Source organism: Athene noctua, chromosome 4, assembly GCF_965140245.1.
Source record: "Athene noctua chromosome 4, bAthNoc1.hap1.1, whole genome shotgun sequence".
NCBI classification, from domain to species: Eukaryota; Metazoa; Chordata; class Aves; order Strigiformes; family Strigidae; genus Athene; species Athene noctua.
This window is the reverse complement of record NC_134040.1, coordinates 38,340,155-38,364,710: the sequence shown is the minus strand read 5'-3', so window position 1 is coordinate 38,364,710 and position 24,556 is coordinate 38,340,155. Positions and strand designations below refer to the sequence as shown.

Sequence of the window (24,556 nt, the reverse complement as noted above, 5' to 3'; positions counted from 1 at the left end):
GACCAAACACCATTAAATTTTGTTTCTATATTTCAGTAAAACCTACTTGAATACACTTTGAAACAAGAGTACAACAAAATAGAATATACTTCAAATGTTGAATATACAAACTATTATAGTTCATTCTGAACACTGGTACTTCCCTCTTAACTTTAACTAAAAAAAAATTTACAGGTTTAGAACTACCTGACAAAAGCTCATGCTGGGTGTGACCTTTCAAGTGACAAAGTAGAGCTGAAACTGAAATGTATGTATGCATGGATGTCAAGGCTAAGTGAGAGACACAGGCATGTTACAGCAGGAGGCAGAAAGCCTGCTGCTATTTTGTCCACAATTAAGAAATTTAGACAGACTTTTAACTACCATACAAAATATGTTACATGTAATTCTATAACAATACTGTGCTAGGTACAAGATTTTTAAAAAATTTGTTTTAATAAAAAAGCTTTACACAAACAAGCCATTAGCTTATTTCAAGAAAGATAACTGAAAATCAGTCTAAGGCTTTCATTTTGAATCTGCTTAAACTGTATGATACAAAAATCCCTCTAAGGTCTCTGTCTTCTTTTAGAAGCTCTTTAATCTTCTCCTTTATTTCACATTCTACAATACCTAATAGCAGGGTTTTTCACATAGCACCAGTTGAGTACTGTGGGCACACAGTAGTAATTGCTGGTATGCATATAAAATTCATCAAATTTGCCATTTGTAACAACGAGACTTTCCTCTCCCCCTGAAAACTAAAACCCAAGGCAAACCTCTCGCACAACTCTCTTTTAGTGTTCCAGGTCTTAGTGTAACTTGGTAACGGGCAGCGTAGTGAACTGTTTGGTCCCTTTTCAGTCTCTCTACCTTTCCTTCTCCATAGGTTCAGCCGTTTCCCAACTGGAAGAGGCAGTTTTTGTCAGCATATCAATGTGGTTCAATTCCCACTGAAACACGGGAAAATAAATTTTTTTTCCAGTAAGTCTTCAAAATATGCATGTTTATTAACATTTCAAAACTCTCCTTTTCGACTTGGTGATCGCATCCACTTCCCTCCCCCAATTATGTCAGTATATTCAAAACCGTAACAGGCTAGAAGTCCATGCTGGAAGCAACCTATTCTTCATTTCTCGCACGTTATGATTCCTTCTGTTTTCATTGTTACAGGAAGGGCAATAGCTGAGGGCGTGCTAACTACTACTACGTGGGTCACAGTCTTGCTTCCATCTGCCGGCTTCTCTTCTTTTACCAGCTGCAGTGTTTTCACTTCACGTTCCTGTTTTAAAGCTGCTGTGTCTGATTTAACTTCCGGACTTTTTATAACTGCACTAATCACCCTGGGAGGAGTCTGGCCAGACGCCTGCTGAGCAGGCACCGATAGTCTCATTACTGGTGTCCCATGAGCTATAGACACGGGGGTTAGTGCTCTAACAGCCAACGGGGTTCCCACAATGTTAATACTTCCTGACCCCGACAGGCCCGTTTTTGTTTGTAACTGACACTGCGTAAGTTGCGTGGCAGGGATCGTAATGATTTTGGCAGGCTGCATTGTGATTTTGTCTCCGTTTTCAGCAGAGGTTGGCACCACAGTAGGGATTGTCTGGATTACTACCTTTGGAGTTGTTGCAGTTGTCGGACTTGTGTTGGTTATTAGCGGTGACCCTGCGTTTACTGACTGCACTGCCACGGTGGAGATTTTCTGTCCCAGAGAGGTCATTACGACAGGCACTTGCATTGCCACACGTACAGTCCTGCAAAATGAAGAAAGATGTGTGCGTTTAAGCCAAAACACAGGGCACCATTAGAGCTGACAACAGGGATAGACAAATCTAGCATTTACTGATTTTTAACTGGTTCTTCAAATAACAAACAAAACACATCCAAACCTTTTGCACAACTAGCAAGGGGACTTTGGAAATTTAGCAGCCTTCATCTCTCTTTTTTCTCCTCCCTCTCCCTACACAATTTTAAAATGCATATGAGGGCAAGCCTATTGACAGTTGGCTCTGATCTCATAAACTAGACTTTGATAGTATTGTCATGTTACACTGCTGCTTGCAAATCAAAAACGATTTCCAACATTTAAAACATAAAACTAAAAAGACAGCTTCCTAACCAAAAAATTGCTTGTCATTAGCAGGTGGCAAGCCCAAGCCCCAGAAATACAAACCTGGGAGCCGTCGTTGCTGGGACAGTGGTAGTGGTAGTTGAGGGACGAGATGATGACGTATCATGCACTGGTGAGGCAATATTCACAACTCTGGTGACTGCTTTTTCTGTTCTGGTACAGCTTAACTGAGAGGAATTTTTCCCTCCGCGTGCAGAGGTTGCTGCTTTTAAAAGGTTTTCTGCAGATAAAGACACTCTTTCCAATGACTTTTCATCTGTAGGCATTGACAAATCTTCACTGCAGGACTCACTTTTGTCATCATCTATGACAACTATATTTTTTGGCATCTCCTTAAACTGATACACAAGCCTCTGTCCCTCAACTTTTGCAAGGATTCCTCTTTGATAGTAATACCTGCAAAAAAAGTACAATTAAGTAGTAACCAACATAGTGACAGCTTTTAAAGAAAACCTTGTTCTACACTAACAAGAAAATCTGAAGTAACCACAGTAAAACCTACAGTGTGAGAAGGTATGGAAACAAGCTGGCAGAGCATACTGGCAAAGTATCTGAAGGATCTAGCTGAAAAAAATCTGACCTTTTAAATACATACTTGAGGAATTAAATTTCAGGTTAACCGGTAACATAAAAAGCAACAGGAACTGCAAGACTCTGATGCTTTTTACACAGCTAAGTCAGCAAGAGGACAAAGCTTTTAAGATTTCAAAACTGTTACATTTCTATAGGCAAAATAAAGAATCATACTTAAAATTACAGTAGATAACTTAAGGATATAAGAGTTTTTACCTCAGAGCTCTTCCCATAGTCTCATAGTTCATGTCAGGTTTGTTTTTGTGTTTTCCCCATAGCTTGGAGACAGCTTTCGAGTCCACAAGTTTAAAGATCCCCTTCTCTCGCTGAGTCCATTTAATATAGCGAGGACAAGTATTTTTGTCCTGGAGAAGGTCCAGAAGAAACTCCCATAAGTACGTTGTATTTCCTATAACCAGAAAGTATTTACATATTAGAAACCCACTTTCAAAGACAACAGAAAGTTCTCCATATATAGGTAACTCTGAATGACCTGAGTTGCAAGCAAATGTTACACAAAGGATGGTATGTAATGTAACCTGCACATATTCATTTGTTCTAGTATGTTTAGTAAAGCTTCCATAAATATTTACATTCCGAAAAGAGCTAATCCAAGTGATCTGCTATATAGCACAGGAGGCTGTTCAATCCAGCACCCATTCTCAGTTCTTGGAAGGAGGTGTGGGAGGGTGTTCCAAATCACTACAACAACCTACATCTGTTCAGCAGAGGCAAGGACGAGAGCTCAGGATTTTCTTCTCATATTTACACAGGGAATGGAAATGCCAGTGCATTTTATGACACACCAGAGGATATAAGCCCATCGTTTTACAAGGCATACAACCTTCAACAACAAACCATCTCAGCTGTGGTTAAGTTTGTAACATAACCTCCTGTTCAGGATCTGGGGTGCCCACACCGACCGGTGACAGCCCTGTGTTCTGACCCTTCCCAAACACATGCTGCAGAGTGACCAAAGTCCTTCTAGCTGCAAAGCCAGCTCAATTTCTTGCTACAAGTATTCATATGGCAAAAATTCCACATATCTTTCTGTAATTAGGGGGATATAGAATAGAGTCAGTCTACAGAAGAAAATATTGAGGTACTTCGCAGGTATTCCAGAGCTGTATCATTTCCCCTGGAGGAGCCCCAAAATGGGGCTTATGACAGTGACTGTCAGGATAGCATAGAACATAACATGGGAGTTGTCTGCATCTAGGAAAAGGGGAAGAGAAGCAGAAGAAAAAAAGCAGATCACATTCCAATTTGTACAGCTGGAGAAGGGTCCTCAAGTTATCTGAGAAGAGAGAACTAAGACAGAGCTACAGGAATAATAACCTCAGAGCATTAATCCAAATCCTTCACTTGATCAGGCTTCCAGGGGGTGACATGAGCCAAATGAAACTATTAAAATTGGGGGGGGCAAAAAAAGTTTATTAATTCTTGAGATTTAGAGGCCTAAGCATAGCGCTTTGTTATGCCATGCAGAAGGCAATTAAAATATATTAAGGCATGCTGAAGACCACTGTTGCAAACTCCAAGAAGTTAGCTATCTTTCAAAAACCTCAAGGGGTAAAAAAATGTGTAGTTTCCATCTTCTGGAATACCACCTCATCAACAGAGAATAAACGTACTTTACCACATGGTCCAATAAACAGCAAGTACTGACTCAATAAGTACCAAAATCCAGCTTCCACTGGATTTCAGAGAGATCTATATGAGGACCTATATGAGGAAAGAGTCAGCAAGAGAACTCAGGAATCCTGAAATCATCCTAGATTTTAGGGAATTAATCACTTTTTTTCTTCCTTAGCTCCTGAGAAACAGAATTTCTCTGCAATAGATTCTTTGCAAAAATATAAGTGGGCTTCAGTATTAGGAAGTAAACAGAAAGAAGTCATCCCTGAAAACACCTGATTTTTCTGCAGGAACAGTGCTGCTGGCTCAGCAGTTTTCTTCTTTGCCCTCATACCCTATATTGACCTAAATAACAATTTTTTTCCACAGGAGGGGTATGTAATACCTACACTACTCAGAAGCCATCTACTATTGCCAGTAAGACCCAGTGATACTTGAGGTGGGTCGCTGTGTTCACTATAGCTGCTATGCATTTAACACAAAAAGCTTATTACAGAAATGTTTAACACAATCTGGAACCATTTTTAAACCCTTTCTCCTTAGAACCAGACTTTCCTAATATAATACTATGAATCCAAGCTTACAGACTCCCGAGGAAGAGAAAGACATGGCTGGAAAATCTGAACAGGTTTACATTCGTGCCACTCTTCAGCATCTTTAAGCCCAGCCTGGTAGACAAACATGTTCCAGCACCTTGCTAGGAAGACAGGAGCTTTATTTAATAGCACAAAGCTCATCTCCACCCCTGAAAGGTCTCATGCTAACCAGTACTGTAAGCGGCCACGAAGCCAGACATTACCTATCTTAACTTCAACACAGAGTAAATTTTGCACAATGAAAGAAATTTTTGTGGCTGGCTGATTTTCACAGCTGCCAGCTGCTTAAGAATGTTGGCCATCATCTCAAAATAGAATGATTAATGGCCAGAGAGTATGTGAATGATACAAGGCATTGTGTGTATCAATGAACTGTCACATTGCTACCAGCATCTATGTGGAGAGGCTCAAAGCCAGTTTTGCCCCCTCCAACTGCCTACGCTTTAAAAAAAGTATTTATGCAAATGAAAAACAAAATATGGAAATAGAAACCATGCCTGAACTGCCAATCCACTATGTGAGGACAAAAAATACTATCTCACTTAAGAAAAAAAATATTAAGAAATCTCCAGTTCCTCCTGTGTAACAAAACGAAGGGCATGATTAAATCAGATTTACAGCTGTTTCACTAGAAAGTGTCAGGAAGGCACAAAGGAAGGAGTACATACATGGACAACAAGCAATCGCAATCGATCCCCTTTCCCAATGTGCACAACAAACAGGTGTCCTCCTCCTCCATGACTTAACTCTGCTGATGGTACTGAGCTCTAGGAAAAACTCCTGGTTTTTCAAAAACACACTGCACGTAAAATAGCCTATATTTGCAAGTCATTTTTTAAAACAAGTAACAAAATAAATCCAGTAACAAAATATTTTGCAGGACATCAAGTTTGCATATATAAAGCAAAAAAACCCATATTTTATGCCAGTTGTAGTGTAAAATATGGAATGAGATACCTTGTGAGAACAGCAGACATAAGTAAATCATAATGAGGGTCCACAGAATAAAAAAAAAAAACACCAACAAAAACCACCACCACCAAAGCAGTACCATCTCCAACTTCATAAAACAAATTGAGTGAAATCACCAATACAGAAAAAAACTAGATGAGACAGAAATACAGGCATACAGGCCTCCTTTCTCAAAGTTATTTGTGCAGCAAACTAGGAACTGGGACACTTTACGAGTACTGTTCAGATAATGGAAAGCTGTAATACTGACATCAGAATCAGAAAGCAAGCTAAGAAGGCTTTAAGAATACTAAAAAAGAGAGAATTAAACAAGATGTACTTTTAAGTACAGCAGATGCAAAATCTGTGATCTTCATTGAGGTCCAATGCTACAGCCAAATCTGCAGACAGCAGCAGTGGCCACTGCAGGGAAGTTTAATTACTGTTTGTGGTGGCTTTCATGAGCTAACATCTGCACAACATCAGTCCCATTCTTCCTTGCCCTACGGACAAATGTGACAACTCAGGAGCTGTACCCAGATAAGGAATTACATAAACAGCTGAGATCTTGCTTTTAAACAAATCCCGAAAGAACAGCGGCCCTGACCACCGCACACTCTTTCAGCCACACTGCCACTGAAAGTCACTAAACCTTGCTTCTCCTAGCTACGGCAACATCTCCAAACAGCTCTCAGTGCAGTTAACTGGGGAAAAGAACCACATCTTTCACCTATAACCAGGGGAAGAGCTGATACACTGCACACCAACTGAAAGGTAACCTGTGAGCAAATGCCCTAGTCTGTCTCCCTGGTGGGTGATTAGGAAGGGCTTGGGAAGGGCCCACTGTTGATCAGAAGAAACACTAGGGAAGTATGACTCTCCTACAGAAAATCCTCACTCAACCGGTAAAGAAACACGTCATCCTTTTGTTTTTCCCCTTCAGCCAAACTGAATCTACTAGTCAGGCAACATATTCCCACTGAAGTTCGTGATTCAACTCAGAAAACTTATTTTGACCCATCACCATTACAAATGGCCATAAGCCACTTCTACTTGGGAACAAGCCTTTCAAGCAGTAGCTGAACAAACTATGCGTCTAGCAGTTAAGTTAACATACAACACAAAAGACAGCACGAGTCAATAAACACAAAACAAAGCAAGTGAAAAATCAGGAAGCCTATTAACTGCAGAGCGTATTTACAGGGCACTTCTAGAACAGTTCCACACATCACTGTGGTAGATTTTGTACACACAAATTTGAAGACATCGAATAAAATTAAAACTTTAATGAAGTCAGAAGAAACTCGTCCAAATTTTTAAAGATCTGTATATTTCCTGTGACAGTAATACAATACACATACATTGCATCATTTTAAAGACTCAATAAATGGGAAAATATACCTTTGCCTTCTCTAGGTTTCTTCTTTATACCTAGATCTGGAGACCCATCAGATGCAGTCGATTGCTGGGTCTTTGGTTTACGGCCAGCTGCACATAAAACACGGGGGGGGGGGGGGGGGGGGGGGAAGTATTAATCATATGAAGAATAAAAGTATTTTATAGTTTGTCTTTGCTGAAAGCAGTAGGTCATGCATTTTTTTCTCCCTACCATTTCCTTGCCACAGGTATGGATAAATTTAAATTCTTAGATTACTACTACTGTACATCCAGTTAAAGTCATCACTTGGCTGCTTATTTCATAGGCAGACTTAACTCAATTTCAGACAAGTTAATGGCAGGTGAGGTAAGCACCAAACGTATGGAGCAAAATTTCAGTTTCTCTGCATTCTTTCAGTCCAGTGTCCGTTTTACTCTGAGATGTATTAATTCTGCTTTCTTTCTGGCATTCTAGTAGGGGTGTTGATCAAAGCATCAGTTTGCCTAAGGAATTTTACTACCGACATCGTAAACGTTTGTTCCCATCTTGCACCTGGTGGTTGAAAGCGACAGATAAAAGCTTCTGCTCTGCAGGCAAGCGGTGCCACACGGGACTCGGGTGCGGCAGAGCCTTGAGGCGGCTGCCAAGGGGACCCGCAGCCTCAGTGATGCAGGACGGGGGCTGCCCTGCCCCAGGTCGCTGCGGGCTGGCAGGGCTCCCACGTGCCGCCTCCTGCCCTCCGCCTGCCCCTGCCAGGAGGCTCAGAGCTGCCCACCTCCCTGTGCCAGGGAAATCCTCTCCCAGCAAGACCTGTGGCTTCTTTATCCTTTCACACTTCACTGACCTTTTTACTCAAGGTAAACATGCCCAAGCAAGGGAGAGGACCATACCCCGTGGCAGCAGGCTGTAAACACCCCATGCTTCTGCCTTCAGTTAGAGGCAAGCAGCAATAATTAACTCTGCTACCTCAGACACAAGAGCATCAATTTTTGCTGATGAGCAATGTTGTTCATTAAACACTGAATTTCAAAAGGCATTCATTATGAAGACCAAAGTTACGGCTCTGTAACTATGGCTGAGGGACCTTACACACTTAAGAGAAGGGATCTGGACTCTGTAAAAGGAAAAAAATATTTACAAAGTAACCTTCATAAAATTTCAGAATTTCCTGAGCACAGCCCTGTAACACAATCTGCCCAGTACGACCATTCAAACAGATAGTGGAATATCATGAAATAGTTTAAATCCAGTGTATGATTACAGCTATGGAAAAGCTTTAACCATAATTTTCTTGCTTGTGCAATCTACAGTAGTTACAGTTATCTGTTATAAGTGATTTTATTAAACCTAAAACTCAGATCTTAGATTTGTATCACTTTGTCACAACACTGCATTTTTTCCCCCTCTAAATTACAAGTATATATTCCATCTTAGCATGTCTGGAAGCTCTAATAAAACAATATTCCTATAGTTAGATGAGTTGTATTGATACCTACAGAAAACTGCTAGATAAGAGAGAAACCTCTCCAGGTGCTACCCTCTCATTTGGTAGCTGAATGCTTAGGATTGAAACACTGTGCTGAATGGCTTCTCCTCTGAGAAACGTCAATCAGACAAATAAGATACTTGTCTCACAAGGAAGATCTTGTACTGATTTTGTAAAACCGATTTGTGGTTTTGTAAGTCAGTATTTACCCTGACGTTTCACTGGAAGAACCCCGAGTCTACCCGCTCTACAAATACATCCATATTTCAAACACCAATGGTTACCCACACAAGTCCTCTTTGAATCCTTGTCTACCATTCCTCCACTTCCAAAACAGTGCTTAAAAAATACAACAACAGAGACGTCATTTCCCTTTATGGCTTGGAAAAGCCCATTCTCTTGCTACTTTTTTTCGGTTTTGTTGTCACGGACTCATTTTCTAAGAACTCACAGTTCAGACTCCAATCAGATTCATTACATGAGCAGACAAATCAGATCATCTAACCTATCTCCACAAGTACCAATTACACCTTTTGCGGTAGTGCACATCAGAAATAAATTCTGAGATTGCTCCTGCAAAGAGCCATACACACGTTTTTTCTTTTTCATTGGTTCATGGATATCAGGGGAAGTTGGAACAGGAGATGCATCCATTGGTTCAGATTCCTCCGTTGACACCTCCACCACAGTTTCTGTGATCACATCAGGTCTCATGGCTGCATGGATAAATTCTGGGGTTGACACACAAGGAGGGACAAAAAATTCCACTATGAGGGAAGGTTAAAAAAAAAAAAAAACAAAAAACAAAAGAGAGAGTATCTGATGAAGTTTCTACCTGATTATTTTAACACGTGCATCTTACATGAAATTATTTTAAACAAAGCATATGCAATAGTATAGCAAGATTCTGCTCCAACAACCTGTCACCTAGAAAATCAATCCAATTCCCAAAAACATCCACACTTGCCAGTATCATTAGGCATAAGACGAGTTAACACATCCATTTTCCTTAGAACTAAACTCAACGTTAAATGAAAGAAATTAGAGCTTAATCTTTTATCCTTATCTCCATTTCTTATTTCATTGCTTTTGGGTTTCAGTTTGACCATTATTTCATCCAACATACATAAATAACTTGCTGTTCCTTCTGAAGTTACAAGTAATCAAGTTTTGGGTTTTTTTAAACTGGTAACACTCTGCAACACAGTGTATTCAGATAAACAGGTAAAAATACTTTTCCCTTAAAATAACTCTTTATTTTAGCAATTTAAAATGTCAAATTCACATAACCACAGAATGGCTGCGGTTAGAAGTGACCTCTGGAGGGCACCTGGTCCAACGCCTCTGCTCAAGCAGGGCCACCCAGAACCAGTTGCCCAGGACTGTGTCCAGACAGATTTTGAGTACCTCCGAAGATGGAGACTCCACAGCCTCTCTGGGCAATCTGTGCCTGTTCTCAGTCACCTGCACAGTGAACAAGTGTTCCTGATGTTCAGATGGAAAAATTAATTTTAAATGCATAGCTACTCAAGGATCTCTACCCAACAACCTCTCTCGGATATGTAAGTATGCTTTTTACAGGGTAGAGAAATCACGTAAAAACTCAAACAGATCAGTAGTTTTGAAATAAGTAAGCAAATGTTTTAAACAGCATACAGTCTCCACAGAAGCAGGTTTCTCAATTTGCTCATTTTACTAATTAGTGGAAGGAGAAATGGCTCACGGAGCAGAAACTGTGGCTGACATACCAGGACTCCTGGCATCTCTCAGGCAGGTAGGAGACTCCATATGAAGCAAGGCCTCTGCAGCTTCAATTGTCTTATCCGTACAGTGTACATTACTTCCATGAACCGATGCTTCCACTGTAGAAGGATAAAAAAATAAATGAGATTACTTATACAAGTCCACATGTATCACTGTATGATTGCACTACTCAATCTTAAACACAAAAACTCCCAAATTGCTAAGTGTCTTTGCACCTTTTACACCTTCCCGTCAACAGAAATGTTTAGGGAAGACACAAAGAAAGCAGAACCAACACTGTCACTGCTTAGATTAGATTCCTGGTTCACAACCAAGCTCCTCATTTCTATGAGGAAGTTCAAAAGCTTACAGAAGCAGACTTCTGAGATTTGTCTTCTGCCTTCAAGTTAACCAGAACAGATCAGATTGTAAGGAGGATGGTTACAAACTAACACAGCAGAGCAGGGAAGTAGTACTACCTCCAACTATTATCCCATTAAAATCTAAAGGTGACCTCTCTTCAGGTTCTCAGTCTATTTGGAGATATATATATATATATATATACACACACAAATACAAAATTAGTCTGCAAAACAGATATATCCAGTTTTCTTTTCTGACATTAAAAATACCTGTGAGTTGGGTTTAGCAGGCTTAGTTGTTAAAAAACAAAACCAAAACATAAACAGTATGCAGGGTTGTGGTGTTTTTTAAGCAATAACTGAGGGAAGAAGGAAAAAAATATTTTTTTCAAGTTCTGAAAGGTTACGAAAACTAAGTAATTAATCAAAAATAACGTAACTTCAGGAGAGCACATTTAAGTTTGACACAGTGCAGATCGCAGCAACATGAACACAGCAGCAACCCCAACCACCCCCCCACCCCCCCTTATCAATTGAAATTACATCGTATTCCTCACCCTTGCAGAGGTTTTTAAAAGCGGGGACTGCAGAAACACCTGTTGCCCATCATCGGTGCTCTGGGGAAGGTACGCCGGCTCCCTCCAGCTCTTCCCATTTATGGCCATCTGCACGGAGCCAACCGCTCCAGCCAGGCAGCCGGCAGCCCAGGAAATCTATCTTTAGCGTAAGCAGGGTCACCTCTCTCCAGCGTCAGAGAGCTAAAGAGGATTCGGTAATAATTCTCTACAAGAACTTCAAGGCACTTATCCTGCTGCTGAGAATGTCTAAAAAACCTGAGTTTGGTTAGTGAAAAGCAGGGAAAATATAGCTAGCGTTGCTTCCAACTGAAGGAAACTCTAGGTACAGATTCATGTGGGCACACACGGGGAAAAATCCTTCCAGCATACTGCAGTTTATGTAAACGCAAGGATTAAAAACTTGAAAAAAACCACTAGCCAGCAGACTACACATATAAACCAGAAGCTGGAAGTGAACAAAGTCTGGAAGAGGCACAAATGCAAAATTCTGGGCAACCGAAACGTCTCCCAGAACCAACTCGGCTGCCCACCCACTGGTTGGCTGCTGGGATTCCCACCGCAGCCCTCTCCAGGGATGCTATTTAGGGGGCTTTATCTTTTGGAATAGTAGATGCCTGATAAAACTGACATTCCACCACCAGGCTGGGAACACGAAAAACCTATCTAAGAGCACAGGAAAAATCACACTGAAGGAAAGGCTTTCTATCGCACACTCTGCTCCTTGGATATTCAGTGGCAATGGGGAAGAGTTTTGTGTGGTGAGCCCTCACCCCAGCTGCAGGTCCTGGATAGAGCTGCTGTTTCTCTCCCAAGCAGCAGTTTGGGGGTATCCTGAGTCGCAGGCTAAACATCTGCACTGAAACTGAGTTGCCCTGTAGGAAATCTTCTACCTAAACATTTTTCATTCTAAAAAGAAGCTTCATTTGCACAGAAATTGATGACTAAGTTTTCCCTCACCTACCAGATAAAACTTTCCACTGATCATCAGAATACAGCAATGATATTCAGCTACTCATTATAAATGTATCAATTCTACACCAATACAGAAATTGCGAAGTCCAAATCAGCATTTAACATGTTATTATTTTGAAGTATGAAAAAAGATTGAAAGTCAGTCAAGCAAAGCTTTTCCACCTACCCCTCTGCCTCCCCTGCAACAGAGCTGTACAATTTTCATTCCTGTTTCTTCTGGTTACCATTTCTGGGACATCTAGTTAGCTTGTTTCTGTGCAGACATCGGGTTCACTATACCAAGGACTTCTATAAAGAAACTCAGTTGCCAAATTTCAACTGTAAGAGTACTGAACTAGCTTATTGAATTCACCTACTTCTAAATGCTCAGAAGTATACAAAATTTTCCTAATTTTGTATCCAAAGTATGTCCTATAAGGAACAGTTTAGATGCAGCAGAACAAGTAAGACGTACTTAGCACAGAGCAGGAACAAGGCAAAAAAGATAGCTGAAAGCCATCTTTGTGCTTTTCCAGTATCCTGGCATTCTGCTGAGGGGCTAGAGCGAGGGAAAGGATACCCACCACCCCTCCAGCACAAGGGACTAAGGCTGCAATACTGTAATACCGGATCAGAGGAGCCACCCAGCCTCTGCCTGAAGTAACCCTTCCATTTCCAATAAAAATAGCACTAGCTACTCCTCAAAAGCCTCTTGACATTTGAAAATACAAACTTCACAAATGTTTTTCCAATGTGAGTTACTTAAGACTCCACTAAAATTGCCACCTAAAAACATCAAGCAAAAAATAGTAACACTTCTGGCTTTGGCTGGAACACCACACATGCCATCTGTCTATCATGACGGTTAACAAACTAACCAACATTGCCAAAAAGTCATCTATTAAAATACTTGCTAAAATGAGTGCTATTACCAAGTTTGAAGTCTTCTCAGCTGGCTACTGAGCCAGTCCATGGCTTCAGCTTCCAAAGTGTTTGTCTACCCAGTGAGCATGAGGAGTTTTCTGCTGTGCTCAGGCAACATTATCGAGCCAACACATTTGGAAGAGAAAGTGGAAATTTGTATCTCAACGCAAAATTTACATTAAATATCTTTTTGCCATGCTAGAAAACATCTAATAGAAGACAGCAAGACCGAGTGCTCAGCCAGGAGGCAATATACTGATGAAAAATACAGCTAGAAAAGATATCCCAAAAGATGAAGTGGGGGAACAGGTTGTCACAGAGAAGGGATGAAGCAAGGAAAAACAAGGCGGCTGTTCTTTGGGATGACTAGATCAAGTGTCATCAACCAAACTACGCTTATATCACAACATCTAGTAGCACTTCTCACAATAAAGATGGGGAGGGAAGCAAATCAAAGGGATTCCGCAATTAAAAAAACAGAAGCCAACTTCAATGAAAAGCCATCACCACAGAAAATCACTGGCAGTTATCTACTACGCAGTACTTTTCAGGATCATATAGCTTGTGTCATACAAACATATATTATCACAGCAACCTTAACCTTCTCTCAGTACATCCAAGGTTGTGATGCACAAGCCCAGCATCACTGCGGGCAGAAACACTTCTAACCAAAGAATGACATGTATGACTTGTTTCTTTAAAAATGCCCGATTCACAAATTCTCTATTATATTTACACTATCAACCAGGGTACCACTGTGCACATACACAGGACACCCAAAGCTAAAATCAAGTATTACTTGAGTAAATAAGACTTAACTCTGTTACCTTATTTTGGGAAGAATATTGCTTGCCCAAATGAAACAAAGTCGTTTACATGTATGGAAATAAATTTTCCAGACTTTGGTGACTGAGTAACATGAGAATTGCTGTTTACCAATCTAGAACACGTCAGAGCTAATGCCACCATTTATCCTTCATTCTTTTAAGTCAAATCTCATCTTAGTGCTTTTATGAAGAAATCTGATTCCTTGACAACTTTATTTCAAAATAGTTCATTCAAAAGCTTTCTGGTCTGTTTTCAGGCAAAATAAAAAATCGCCTTAGAAAAGAAAATAATTTCCATTTTAAAAATGTAAACAGTTAACTAGGCTAGTTGACATCTATCTTCACTGTTGACCTAACGTCTTCTAGCTCCACTTTCTAAACAAGCAGAATGTTCAGTAGATTATTCAAGGCTCTCAACAGCTGTTACAAAATACCAAACTTGATAATTAAGTCTGACAGGGCCGTACTTTAGCTTTACAGAAGACAATACTGGCAGCATACCCATTTCATTACAATGCCCCCAGTTTTAACATAGAACAAGGGTAACAAAAGGAATTAAAGCAAGTGATCAGAGAAAAAAATGTACTGAAGTTTTCAAAAAGGTACTTTTTGAAACTGCACTAAGCTCCCCCCTTTTTATCTGAAGACCTACCAGTGTCTGCATTTACAAGGTCAACACTTAACTGTAGCACCTGATTTACAATAGCTTATCCTTTAATACTATCAGGCCACCAGAGCAATACTTTAATGAAGAATTCACAATTCCAAGCATGGAACTCAGTCAAGAGTGACTACATATACGCTAACAGACCTCATTAAAGTTTAGTGGTGTTCACATGCTTGTTTTATCTCAGCATTTAAAAGACCACAGTAAGCAGCAGTGGAAGGTAGTAACAGTGCTTAAGTCACATTTTAATTAAAAACAGTTGAATTGCCTGTATAGGTAATACCCAGAAATCTTTCTGCATGCCACACTTGACTGGAAAATAAAGCATTTTCAGTTTACTGCCTGTTTTATGGCAGACATTTGTTCAAAAACAATTCCAAGAACAGTTCCTGGGGTTTTTTTAGTATTTCCCTAAGCCTGGCTCTGTTTGCTCAAAGGACTTTCAGCTGCACACAATTTAAGGATGATGCATAACCCACTGCATACCTGCGATCCATAACGGAGACAAGTGCAATCATCTCAAAACACTTGTTTCCCTGTGAGCCGTATGTTAACAGCCCAATATTGAGAGAAACATTAGCCACAAAGCCAAAACATACCTTTGTAAAGTCATTTAGCAGTTGCTCTTAGAACCAGCAATTAAGATAAGCTTAAGCAGTAACAATTTTGGTCCAGCTTTCTCCCTACGGTTATCAGACACTCCAAAGTTTTTTGTCAACGCTGGGGCCAGCAGCCACAGGAAAAGGCAAGGCATAATTAATATAATCCCTTAGGATAAAGGATTCCTCTCTTAAATCCACGTGATACCATCTATGTACATAAATAAGTAAACCGATATGGCATCCTGATAGTATGACGATGGGAATACTAGACGTGTGTGGGTATCTGTATCCCTCACTGCAATGCAAATATCAAAAAAAGAGAATTAAGCTGGCTGGTCTAAGGACATCAGAAACAGCAATACAAAGGTCATTTGTTATTTATCTAAGGGTTGGCTCACAAGCAGTTTAGGTACAGTGACTTAAGAAGCTGTTGACACAGCGATCAGCTACTTAAATGTTCTCTGTTCACTGATAATCAAAAGTAAAAAACAACTAACTGAAATCTACAGTAGCGAGCCCCTGCCAAAACGGGAGATGTGTTCTATTCACAAAGCGAAGACATCTTCTCCATCGTACACAGGGGAGCACCTAAACGTTTATGACATGCTCCGCTTCTGTTCTGCAGCAGAACAATTCTTCACTGCTTTGTTGTGAGGGTTTTTGTGTACGTCTCTGGGGCTTGTCTCCCCTCAAAAAAGAAAACCCTGAGTGTTTTTCCACATTGAACAAAATAAATCATTATGATGATCAGGCAGCTTGCACCCCTTTTTTAAAAGGGTATCTTAATATGTAGGTAAATAACAGAACATTTACCTTTAGCACATGTTCACGCTCATACAAACCTACTGCCATGTCGACGCAAAACCAGCATACATTTGGTTTGCACCCAAGCTCTAATTGCCCAACTCATTACCTGTACCGCTATACGACTGCATAGCATTTCCAAGAACCACTTTAAAAAGCTGAGCTCCATGTTGTAAAGTGAAAAATAAAAGCACAGCGGGTACAGCTTCTGTAGAGAACAAGAGCTTTGACATCATATTTGCGTTTCTGAGCAGTGTGACCTCGCTCGTGTTTTCTCCGGAGCTGTACTGCACTTAAAAATAAAACCTGGGATAACCGACGCAGCCTAATGTCGCAAGTGCCAGAGTTATTGGAACCGGCGGAGGCCAAACCGGGACAGTGTGCTAGGTAAGCAGCCCTTGTCCCGGCAGCGGCCGGGGGCTGGGCAAGGGTTCAGGACCCGACGGTGTGGAGGTGCGCGGCACCCGCAAGGGCGGACGGCAGCGAACGGCGCTCCCGCGGCCTCGCACCTCCTCCCGCCGCTCCGGCGGTGGGGCCGCCTGGCAAGGCCCGCTCCGGCGGTGGGGCCGCCTGGCAAGGCCCGCTCCGGCGGTGGGGCCGCCTGGCAAGGCCCGCTCCGGCGGTGGGGCCGCCTGGCAAGGCCCGCTCCGGCGGTGGGGCCGCCTGGCAAGGCCCGCTCCGGCGGTGGGGCCGCCTGGCAAGGCCCGCTCCGGGGCGCCTTTCCCGCTTCCGCCGGCAGCGCGGCCCCGGCCCCGGCCGTCCGTGGTGCTCGGCCGGGGGGGAGCGGCCACGTGCGGCCCGGCGGCGGCGGCGGCGCCCCCGCTTCCGTGTTTACACTCCGCTTCCCTCCAATTCCGTGCGCGCCCCGTCAGCGCCGCGGGGAGCCGCCACTCCGGCGCTCGCCGCGCGCCCATTGGCGGCCGCCGCGCCCCGCCCCGCCCCACCGCCCTCCGGCCGCCAACGGCGGCGGCCCCCATTGGCGCGCGCGCGGCGGCGGCCGCCCCGCCCCTGGCGCTCGGGGGCCCCCCGGGGGAACGCGCCGCTTCCGCTACGCAGCGCGCCTGGGGGAGGGGGCGCCGCCCGGCCCCCCACACCTCACACCCCCCCCGCCGCACACGTGGGCCGCGGCCCCCGCCCGCGGGCGCCTCCTCCCGCCCCGCTGCCGCAGCCAGCATAGAGTTTAAAAGGGCACCGGGAAGGTGGGGGGGGGGAGTGAAGGGGGAACTCCGGGGCGCGCAGCGCTCGGGGAGGCCGGGCCGCGGCCCTGCGCGGCGGCGCCGGGCCTGCCCTCTCAGACAGCGTGGCGGCGGCGGGAGGAGGGGGCAGCCGGGCCGGTGGAGGCGGGAGGACAACAGTCTCGCACACTTCCTGGTTCTCGCTCCGGCCGCGCAAACCCCGCAAAAGTCCTCCGCCCGCCCCGCCGCAACTTCCGCCGCGCTGGCGGCGGTAACGGGGCCGCCCGCGCCGGGGGCAGGTGCCGCCGCCACCCGCACGCCGGGCCGGCCGCTACCAAGGTGATCACTTCCTGATTGCCCTCCATTGCTTCCCCGCCCGCCGCCGGAGCGCGGCGTGCGCTGCGACTTCCCTCCCTCCCCTCCACCACCCCCGCGGCGCTCCCCGCTCCCGCCGGCCCGGCGCTCCCGCCGGTGCGGCGCGGCTCGGCTCACCGGCCCGGATGAGGAGGTCGAGCTGGTTCGTGGGCCCCTCATGCAGGGACGTCGCCATGTTTACGCTTGCCGGAGCGGCTTCGCATTGACCGGCGGGCGGGCGCGCGCCCGGGCACGCGCGGGGGCCCGGCGGCGAGGGCGGCGGGGCGCGCTCCGGCGGGGCGGCGCGGGCACCGCCACGGCGCGGCGGCGGCGGCAGCGGGAGCTCTTCCTGCGGGGCGGCGCGGCGCGGCGCACGCGATCCTTCCGCCGCCGGCCCCAGACAGGAAGTGCCGCGCCGGCACTCGCCGCCGCCGCAGCGCAGGGCCGCCCGCGGGCGGGGGAAGCCGCCGGGGCCCCGGGGCGCAGGTAGGTGGGGGCGCGGGCAGCACCTCCCCGGCTCCTCACACGGCGCGGCGCGGCCCGAGAGGCGACCGGAGCCGCAGGCAGCGGCGGCAGGCGGGGAGGCACGCAGAGCCCGGCGCCGCCCGTCCCCGAACGGGGACCGTCGCCGTACCCGCCATCGCCCCGCTGTCGCCGGCACTTCCGTGCCCCGGTGGCGCTCCCCGAACACCGATACGGCCCCTGTGAGAGCAGCGTTTCTCTCGGGAGCAGCCTGAGGTCCGCAGCGAGACAAGCATTACAAGTTTTCTCCCTGGCAAATTCCCAGACGACCTACTCGAGTAATATTTTGCCAGAAAACTTCACTTTCTCAAAAGCAATAATCCACCTCGTCTCCTTGACAGTAGCAGGGCTGACTTCAGGAGCCCTTTACAGATAGCCAGAGGGCCCATTCTTCATCCAATCTAACCTCTGAGCAGATTTGTGGGGGAAAAAAAAAAAAGTTGCACTGCTCAATTAAAAAAAACCACCACCACTACTTTTTAGGGTTGTGTCCTCTCTCATCAGAAGAACAACCCGCTTTCATAACACCCCAGCCCTCCCCGCCAGGCCCCCGGCGCGCTCCAGCCGGACAGAAGCAACAGCCGCGAGAAGCCGTTTGCCAAGCTTCCCCGCTGGGTCCCCGCTGCTGCTTCCTGGGGTGAAACTTTGGGGCTGCATGCAAAGAGCAGCTATGGCAAGACAAGCAAAGCCCTTCCCACGCGAAGCTACACGTGGAGATCCTACGGGTGTAGGAACTCCTTCTGCCACGCCACAGACACCTGCCTAGGCCTGTATCGTTCAGCCCTGTAGGCGACAGCCTCACAGCTCCCTCAGGCAAAGGCAGAGGGCACAAGCCCCATCTATCTGACAACCAGGAATCTCTCTCCCCCTCTTGGGTTTTAGTACTCCTAGGATCTAGATCACAAGCAAGAATTTAGGAGCGTATTTCCCCAGCACAGAAATCACAGCATAGCAACCCAGCATAAATCACCCCCAACTCGTAAATTCAGTACCTCAAATTTTTGACAGATCACACTCCTACTACAACTCTCAAAGCCTTTTGGGAATACAATTTACTGACTGTATTTATATACTCAAAAATTCAGGTAGTTTCTAGACTTGGCTCATCTATTCCTGGCTGTAAGGAATTCGTTCATCATCTCATCAGCTAATGAACAAGACCTGCAAGCGAGATCATTCATTCTCACACTCAAGCCATGATATCTAAGGGTAGCTCTGTGCTAAAGTTCTGCCAGCTGAGCTCTTTCCAGCCAGAAGCATGGACAAAAAAGGTACTCTCTAGCCGGCTGTGACGGCAAAAAGCTCTCATGCAGATACAGCTTTGCCAACAGCAGAGTGCTCCTGTCAGCTTGTGTTATTCAGAGAGGTGGAATAGCGGCGTTAATAAGAATTCCTTCTGTCAGCATATTCCCACTAGGGGACTCTGCTGTATTTTCCAGCAGAAATTTTTCTAGTGGAGACAAGCCCAAGGACAAATAAAGGCATTTTAAGTAGGTACACACTTAAATGTGCAATAAAACTTGATAGCCCTTCATTAAAACATCCTCAAATTAAAGTGGAAGCCTCATACAGTGTGGTTTAGCGACACCAAAGCTTCAGCTTACATACCAAGTACAGAAATAACCGTGTGCTCACATCACTTTATCCTGTGCACTGCTGTTTAAAATCATCATTTACCAGACTTCTCCAAGCAGTTCGGTCCGCAGCAATAAAATACAGTTATAAACAGTTTGTCAGTTTAGATCCAGATCAAAAGGTGCACCAAGACATTAAATACCTTTGAAGATCCAGACCTGTGTCAGTAGGAGTTCACACTTAAATACTTGGGAGAAGATGCATTCATAGTTTGTTGCCTTACTGTTTGCTATGTAATTCACTGAGGATTGTTTGCTGATTGCAACTTCCAGTCACAAACTGAAGTGCTTGACTCATATCCAAGTTGTTCCCTCTACCCCCTACGGGTAGAATGAAGTTTTGCCTGAAATATGTGGACTCCTTGAATAAGTGCATTCAAGTAGTCTGCCTGTATAATTTTTGACAAACACCATGTGTCCAAAATGAATTAAAAAAGAGTATAAAACATCAAGCTCTGGGTTTAATACCAGTTTTCTAAGCAGCATTTATTTACTACTGTGAGCACAGACTTGGCAGTGTTTGCCAATTCACATGAAATGGACTCCAACAGCTGCACACATTATTCTGATTCTTCGCCCTCTCTGATCATACATAGAGAGAGTATCACTGGATGCCCAAGGGATTCCAGTCAGTTGAAAAAAGTCCAAGTCCATGCACTTTCAGGATTATAATGTAAGCAACTACAATAAAGCCATAAAACGATCATTTTAACCTGTGCCCAACTTATTTATACAAGTATAGTATTAAAGCATAATGCCGTCTGTAAGGAGAAATGTGATTTTCCCCAAAACTTCCGCAGTTCCATCTGTTTAAACTATATGATTTCCAGTATTTTATGCTGAACACTAATTGATTTGTCATGCTAATCTTACTATTTCAGGGAAAAAAGACAGTCAATAGCGAAATAGTAAACATACATGTAACTTCTAAATCTCTTTTAAAGCTCCTTTCTAGGCAGAAGGCTAACAAAGAGGGCTACAAAATCTACTCAAAAGAGTAGTGGGTGGCCCAATGAGGCAAGAAATATTTACTGTAATGTAACAGGACCACATGAAAATTGCAGATTAACTTACACTTCTCCGGCAAATATATAGAAACTGATCCCTGAACAGCATCATTCTTTCTCAGACAGAAATTTTATTTGTGGGGGTTTTTTACTGTTAGAAGTATAGAGAGACTACGCTTTATTGTAATTTTTTAAATTACAAGCTCAGCTGTCAAGACATCCAGGTAGACCTACATGCTCATTACATGCTACATCTACCAACTGGCAGAAAAAAACCCAAACAAACCACCAACACCACAAAAAGACAGCATGTTCTAATATCCAGGAGGTAAGTAATAACAGTAATTGCATTTTTAGCTGACAGCATCTCTATCCCCGGGCATCCCTGAGTCTTTTGCAGATAAGGAACTTTGACAACAGGAACATCCGAGTGAATTGTATCCCCCTGCTTATATAAACACATAAGTAAAATATCAACTCATGCTTTCTTGTTAAGGGATACAGTATTCAAGGAAATAAGCTTCATTTCTCCTTTGCAATATGCACCAGTTAAGCTTCATCCTGATTGTTTTGAACTCAAGAGAAGCTGGATGTGATTAGTTGCATGCAAGACAGTGGATATAGAAATTCAAAATACGAAAAACTGTAAGGTTCCAGCAGATTTGCAGAAGTGGATGGGAGTGGGATCATCCATGATCTTAAGCATTTCCTTGAAAAGTCCCAAAACTAATACAGCATTCAGTGGCTACAGAGGAATCAGTCTTCTCTCCCATAATCTCCTATGCAAAATTGCCTTTCCCACAATTCACTGGTAATAGACTAATTTCTCTCGGAAAACCATTTCACAAGCTTTGTAACTTGAAGCACTGAAAGTCTAACCTTCCAATGGCACCTTTTCTCTTCACTGACAGCAACTGATGAACCAGAAAGGGAAAAAAACCACGCATTTAATTACTTTAGCCACAGAGGATTCCAGTTGTATTCTAGTATGACAAAGCTATTCTGGGAAAAGGCAATTATTGCAAAGCAGTTAACTTCTTACAGAGGCGATTTGTTTGATTTTAAGTAAGTAGTCAAGGCTAGATGGCCATCTGCCTGAGGGTAGTATTTGCAGTACACATGAGAAATTGCAAATTATAAGAGTCACAATACTGAAATACCAGTCAAGCTAAAAAGCTTCAAGTCACTTCAGAAGTCCAGGCATGTCCTGTCCCGAGTACCAAAACCGCCTACAGATTTTAAATAGTTACAGAAAGGCCAGTTTTCCCCAGGATCCTGAAGAAATTCACATCTAAATTACAGAAGTAATTACTGTCCTCAACAGTAGGCTATCAAACTGTTGATAAATTATTATTGCATTCCAAGGGTAATGATATAGAGAAACATTTTTAACAGATTCCAGAAACATGCAAGAAGATGCAATAGTCTCCTTTATCAGCAAAATCATTACCATCCACCATGGATTTCACAGTAGAAAACTGCAAAAGCAATAGCAAAGTAACCACAAAGTGTCCCTGGAGGAACCAGGGAGATACTGAGGAAAGGAGTCAGTGACCATGCCAGGCTTATCTTCTTGACTACACCATATGAAGTCTAATAACACCAAAACCACAAGTCTGTCACAACCTGGGCCTCTAAGTGGACTCAGGATCCTGGTGTCACTATTCATATGGCAATTAGTGTTTCCACACAGAAAAGCAAATGTATTCTCAGGACTTGATACTACCTTTGACAAACAGTAAAAGAGTCACTCAAAACAGCAGTGTTTACATTCCAGCATTATTACTTGTGAATACAGAATAAGAAAAACTTGGCCGACTCAAAAAAAAAAAGTGATATATGCACTTCCCTCTCTGACTTGTAATTAAATTCTTTAATTTCAAGGCAGTCTAGCAAACAATTATAAATCAAATATTTGCATAGCACGTTACAAGTTTTTACAAAATTAACAGAGATTGGTAATAGGTTGGCATACGACCTATGCCACCATTGGGCACTTTCTCTGTTCAAGACCTACCATTTCCAATTCCTTAAGACTTCTCCGATAACAACAAATGTCTATTCTATATGTCCGCTGAATCTTTATAAGGACTAAATGTGCAGCTCAAGCATATATGGATTTACTGTGATCCTAGAACTTGCTGTCAACTAGAATCTCCCTTCTAATATGCAGATCACATTTATAAATTATTACTTTCAAGTCTGTCACTATATTTTTGATCAATAAAGACCACTAACTCTCGTGCAATCATACCACAATGGTTTTGGCATACCATACCGCATTCTAATTTCAAGGCACAAACCACAAAATTTTCCCACTTACATTAGTAAAATGCTGTGGCTGAGTCTTCACAGTAACATCCTACAGATTCTCGCTCCCAGATGCAACTGGCGTTGTGAGTTTAGAGAAGAGTGCATCTGCACATCTGAAGTCCAACCCATAATGGCTCACACTAGCAAATCATTCAGCCTCACATCAGCTTCAGAAAATAAAAATTATGTCAAAAATGTATAGTTAAATTAGGTTTTATTACAAAATACTTAGTCTTGCAGTGTTCTTTCAGTATCAATGGAACACTGAATGCAGCAAGGCAGAAACCTGAAATCCATGGAGAACTGGACACCACAACCAGGCTGTTGCTATTACGTAAGAATACTATCATCTATAGAGCAGCTGTGCAGCTCTTGGCATTAATTTCTCAGTAAAGGAAACACCAGCCAAGATGACATAAAATTTAAGTTGCAGTTGAATTTTGTTTCTGAATTAAGAACGTTACTGAGAACAGATGTATATGCCCTTGGTGTAACTACTCTAAGCGCTATACAATAGCACATGCAATGGGAGGGGGATCATTTTGTTTCACTGTCATCAATATTTAAGTAGAAAAATGCAACGGATTTCGTGGCGGTGAACTCACACCAGTGTAGCAGCAGCATGCTGTCAAAACCAGAATTAGCTCACATTCAAAGGATAAATTCTTAACTCTTAATATATCGAAGACACCTAATTCTTAAAGAGCAAGTACTGCGTGCAAAGTTTTACCTTCCTTTTATCCAGCTAACAGGCTTCATCTTAGCTCTATGATGAAGGCAGTACCAACATGTGAGAGTTTAATCAGGTTGTTAGAATGTCCAAACTCTTGTTTGTAGTCAGCACAGTCTTCTAAAGCAAAGTGCTCTCCACTTTTAAAACTCTCATCAAGCTCCCAGTGTAAGGAAATGAAGTTCAATCAATAGGATGTCAGCGCTACCAAAGCATACACCAGATGTCTGTGTTAACTCATTTTTTGGTAAATTTAATCAAATAATGTCTGGACAGAATGAATGAAAACATTGTTTTGCTTATCCCTTATATACACATGCCATAATCAAAGGTAAGATCTAATAATGAGTTCATAGTATATGATATTTAACAACTGATGAGAACTCATCTGAGATAAACAAGAGTTCACAGGTTCAAATTCACATAAAAGAAGCCATAATGAAGAAGTTTTAATCATAATGAGAGAAGACACATAGGGGCAGAAAAAACAGGTATAACCAGTCACAAGTGGTGTCCCCCAGGGCTCAGTGTTGGGGCCACTCCTGTTTAACATCTTTATTGATGATCTAGACGAGGGGATCGAGTGCACCCTCAGTCAGTTTGCAGATGACACCCAGTGGGGTGGGAG

The 24,556-nt window shown here is 43.4% G+C and overlaps 1 protein-coding gene across 7 annotated transcripts in view; it reads right to left on the bottom strand.

Moving 5' to 3' along the window:
* Positions 1–12: 12 nt before the first annotated feature.
* Positions 13–24,556, bottom strand: part of ELF2 (E74 like ETS transcription factor 2) — a 39,921-nt gene continuing 15,377 nt past the window's right edge. The window contains exons 1-7 of one of the 7 annotated variants that reach the window (XM_074905080.1): positions 17,861–17,992; positions 10,484–10,597; positions 9,329–9,502; positions 7,273–7,359; positions 2,903–3,095; positions 2,156–2,509; positions 13–1,736 (exon numbers count right to left, since the gene is read on the bottom strand). In XM_074905080.1, coding sequence (XP_074761181.1) covers positions 1,109–1,736; positions 2,156–2,509; positions 2,903–3,095; positions 7,273–7,359; positions 9,329–9,502; positions 10,484–10,597; positions 17,861–17,918 — 1,608 coding nt within the window. In that variant the 5' untranslated portion in view covers positions 17,919–17,992 and the 3' untranslated portion in view covers positions 13–1,108. Of the gene's footprint in view, positions 1,737–2,155; positions 2,510–2,902; positions 3,096–7,272; positions 7,360–9,328; positions 9,503–10,483; positions 10,598–11,397; positions 12,170–17,860; positions 17,993–24,556 lie in introns of those variants that run through there. The other 6 variants (XM_074905082.1, XM_074905084.1, XM_074905078.1 and 3 more) reach the window with 6 other exon arrangements.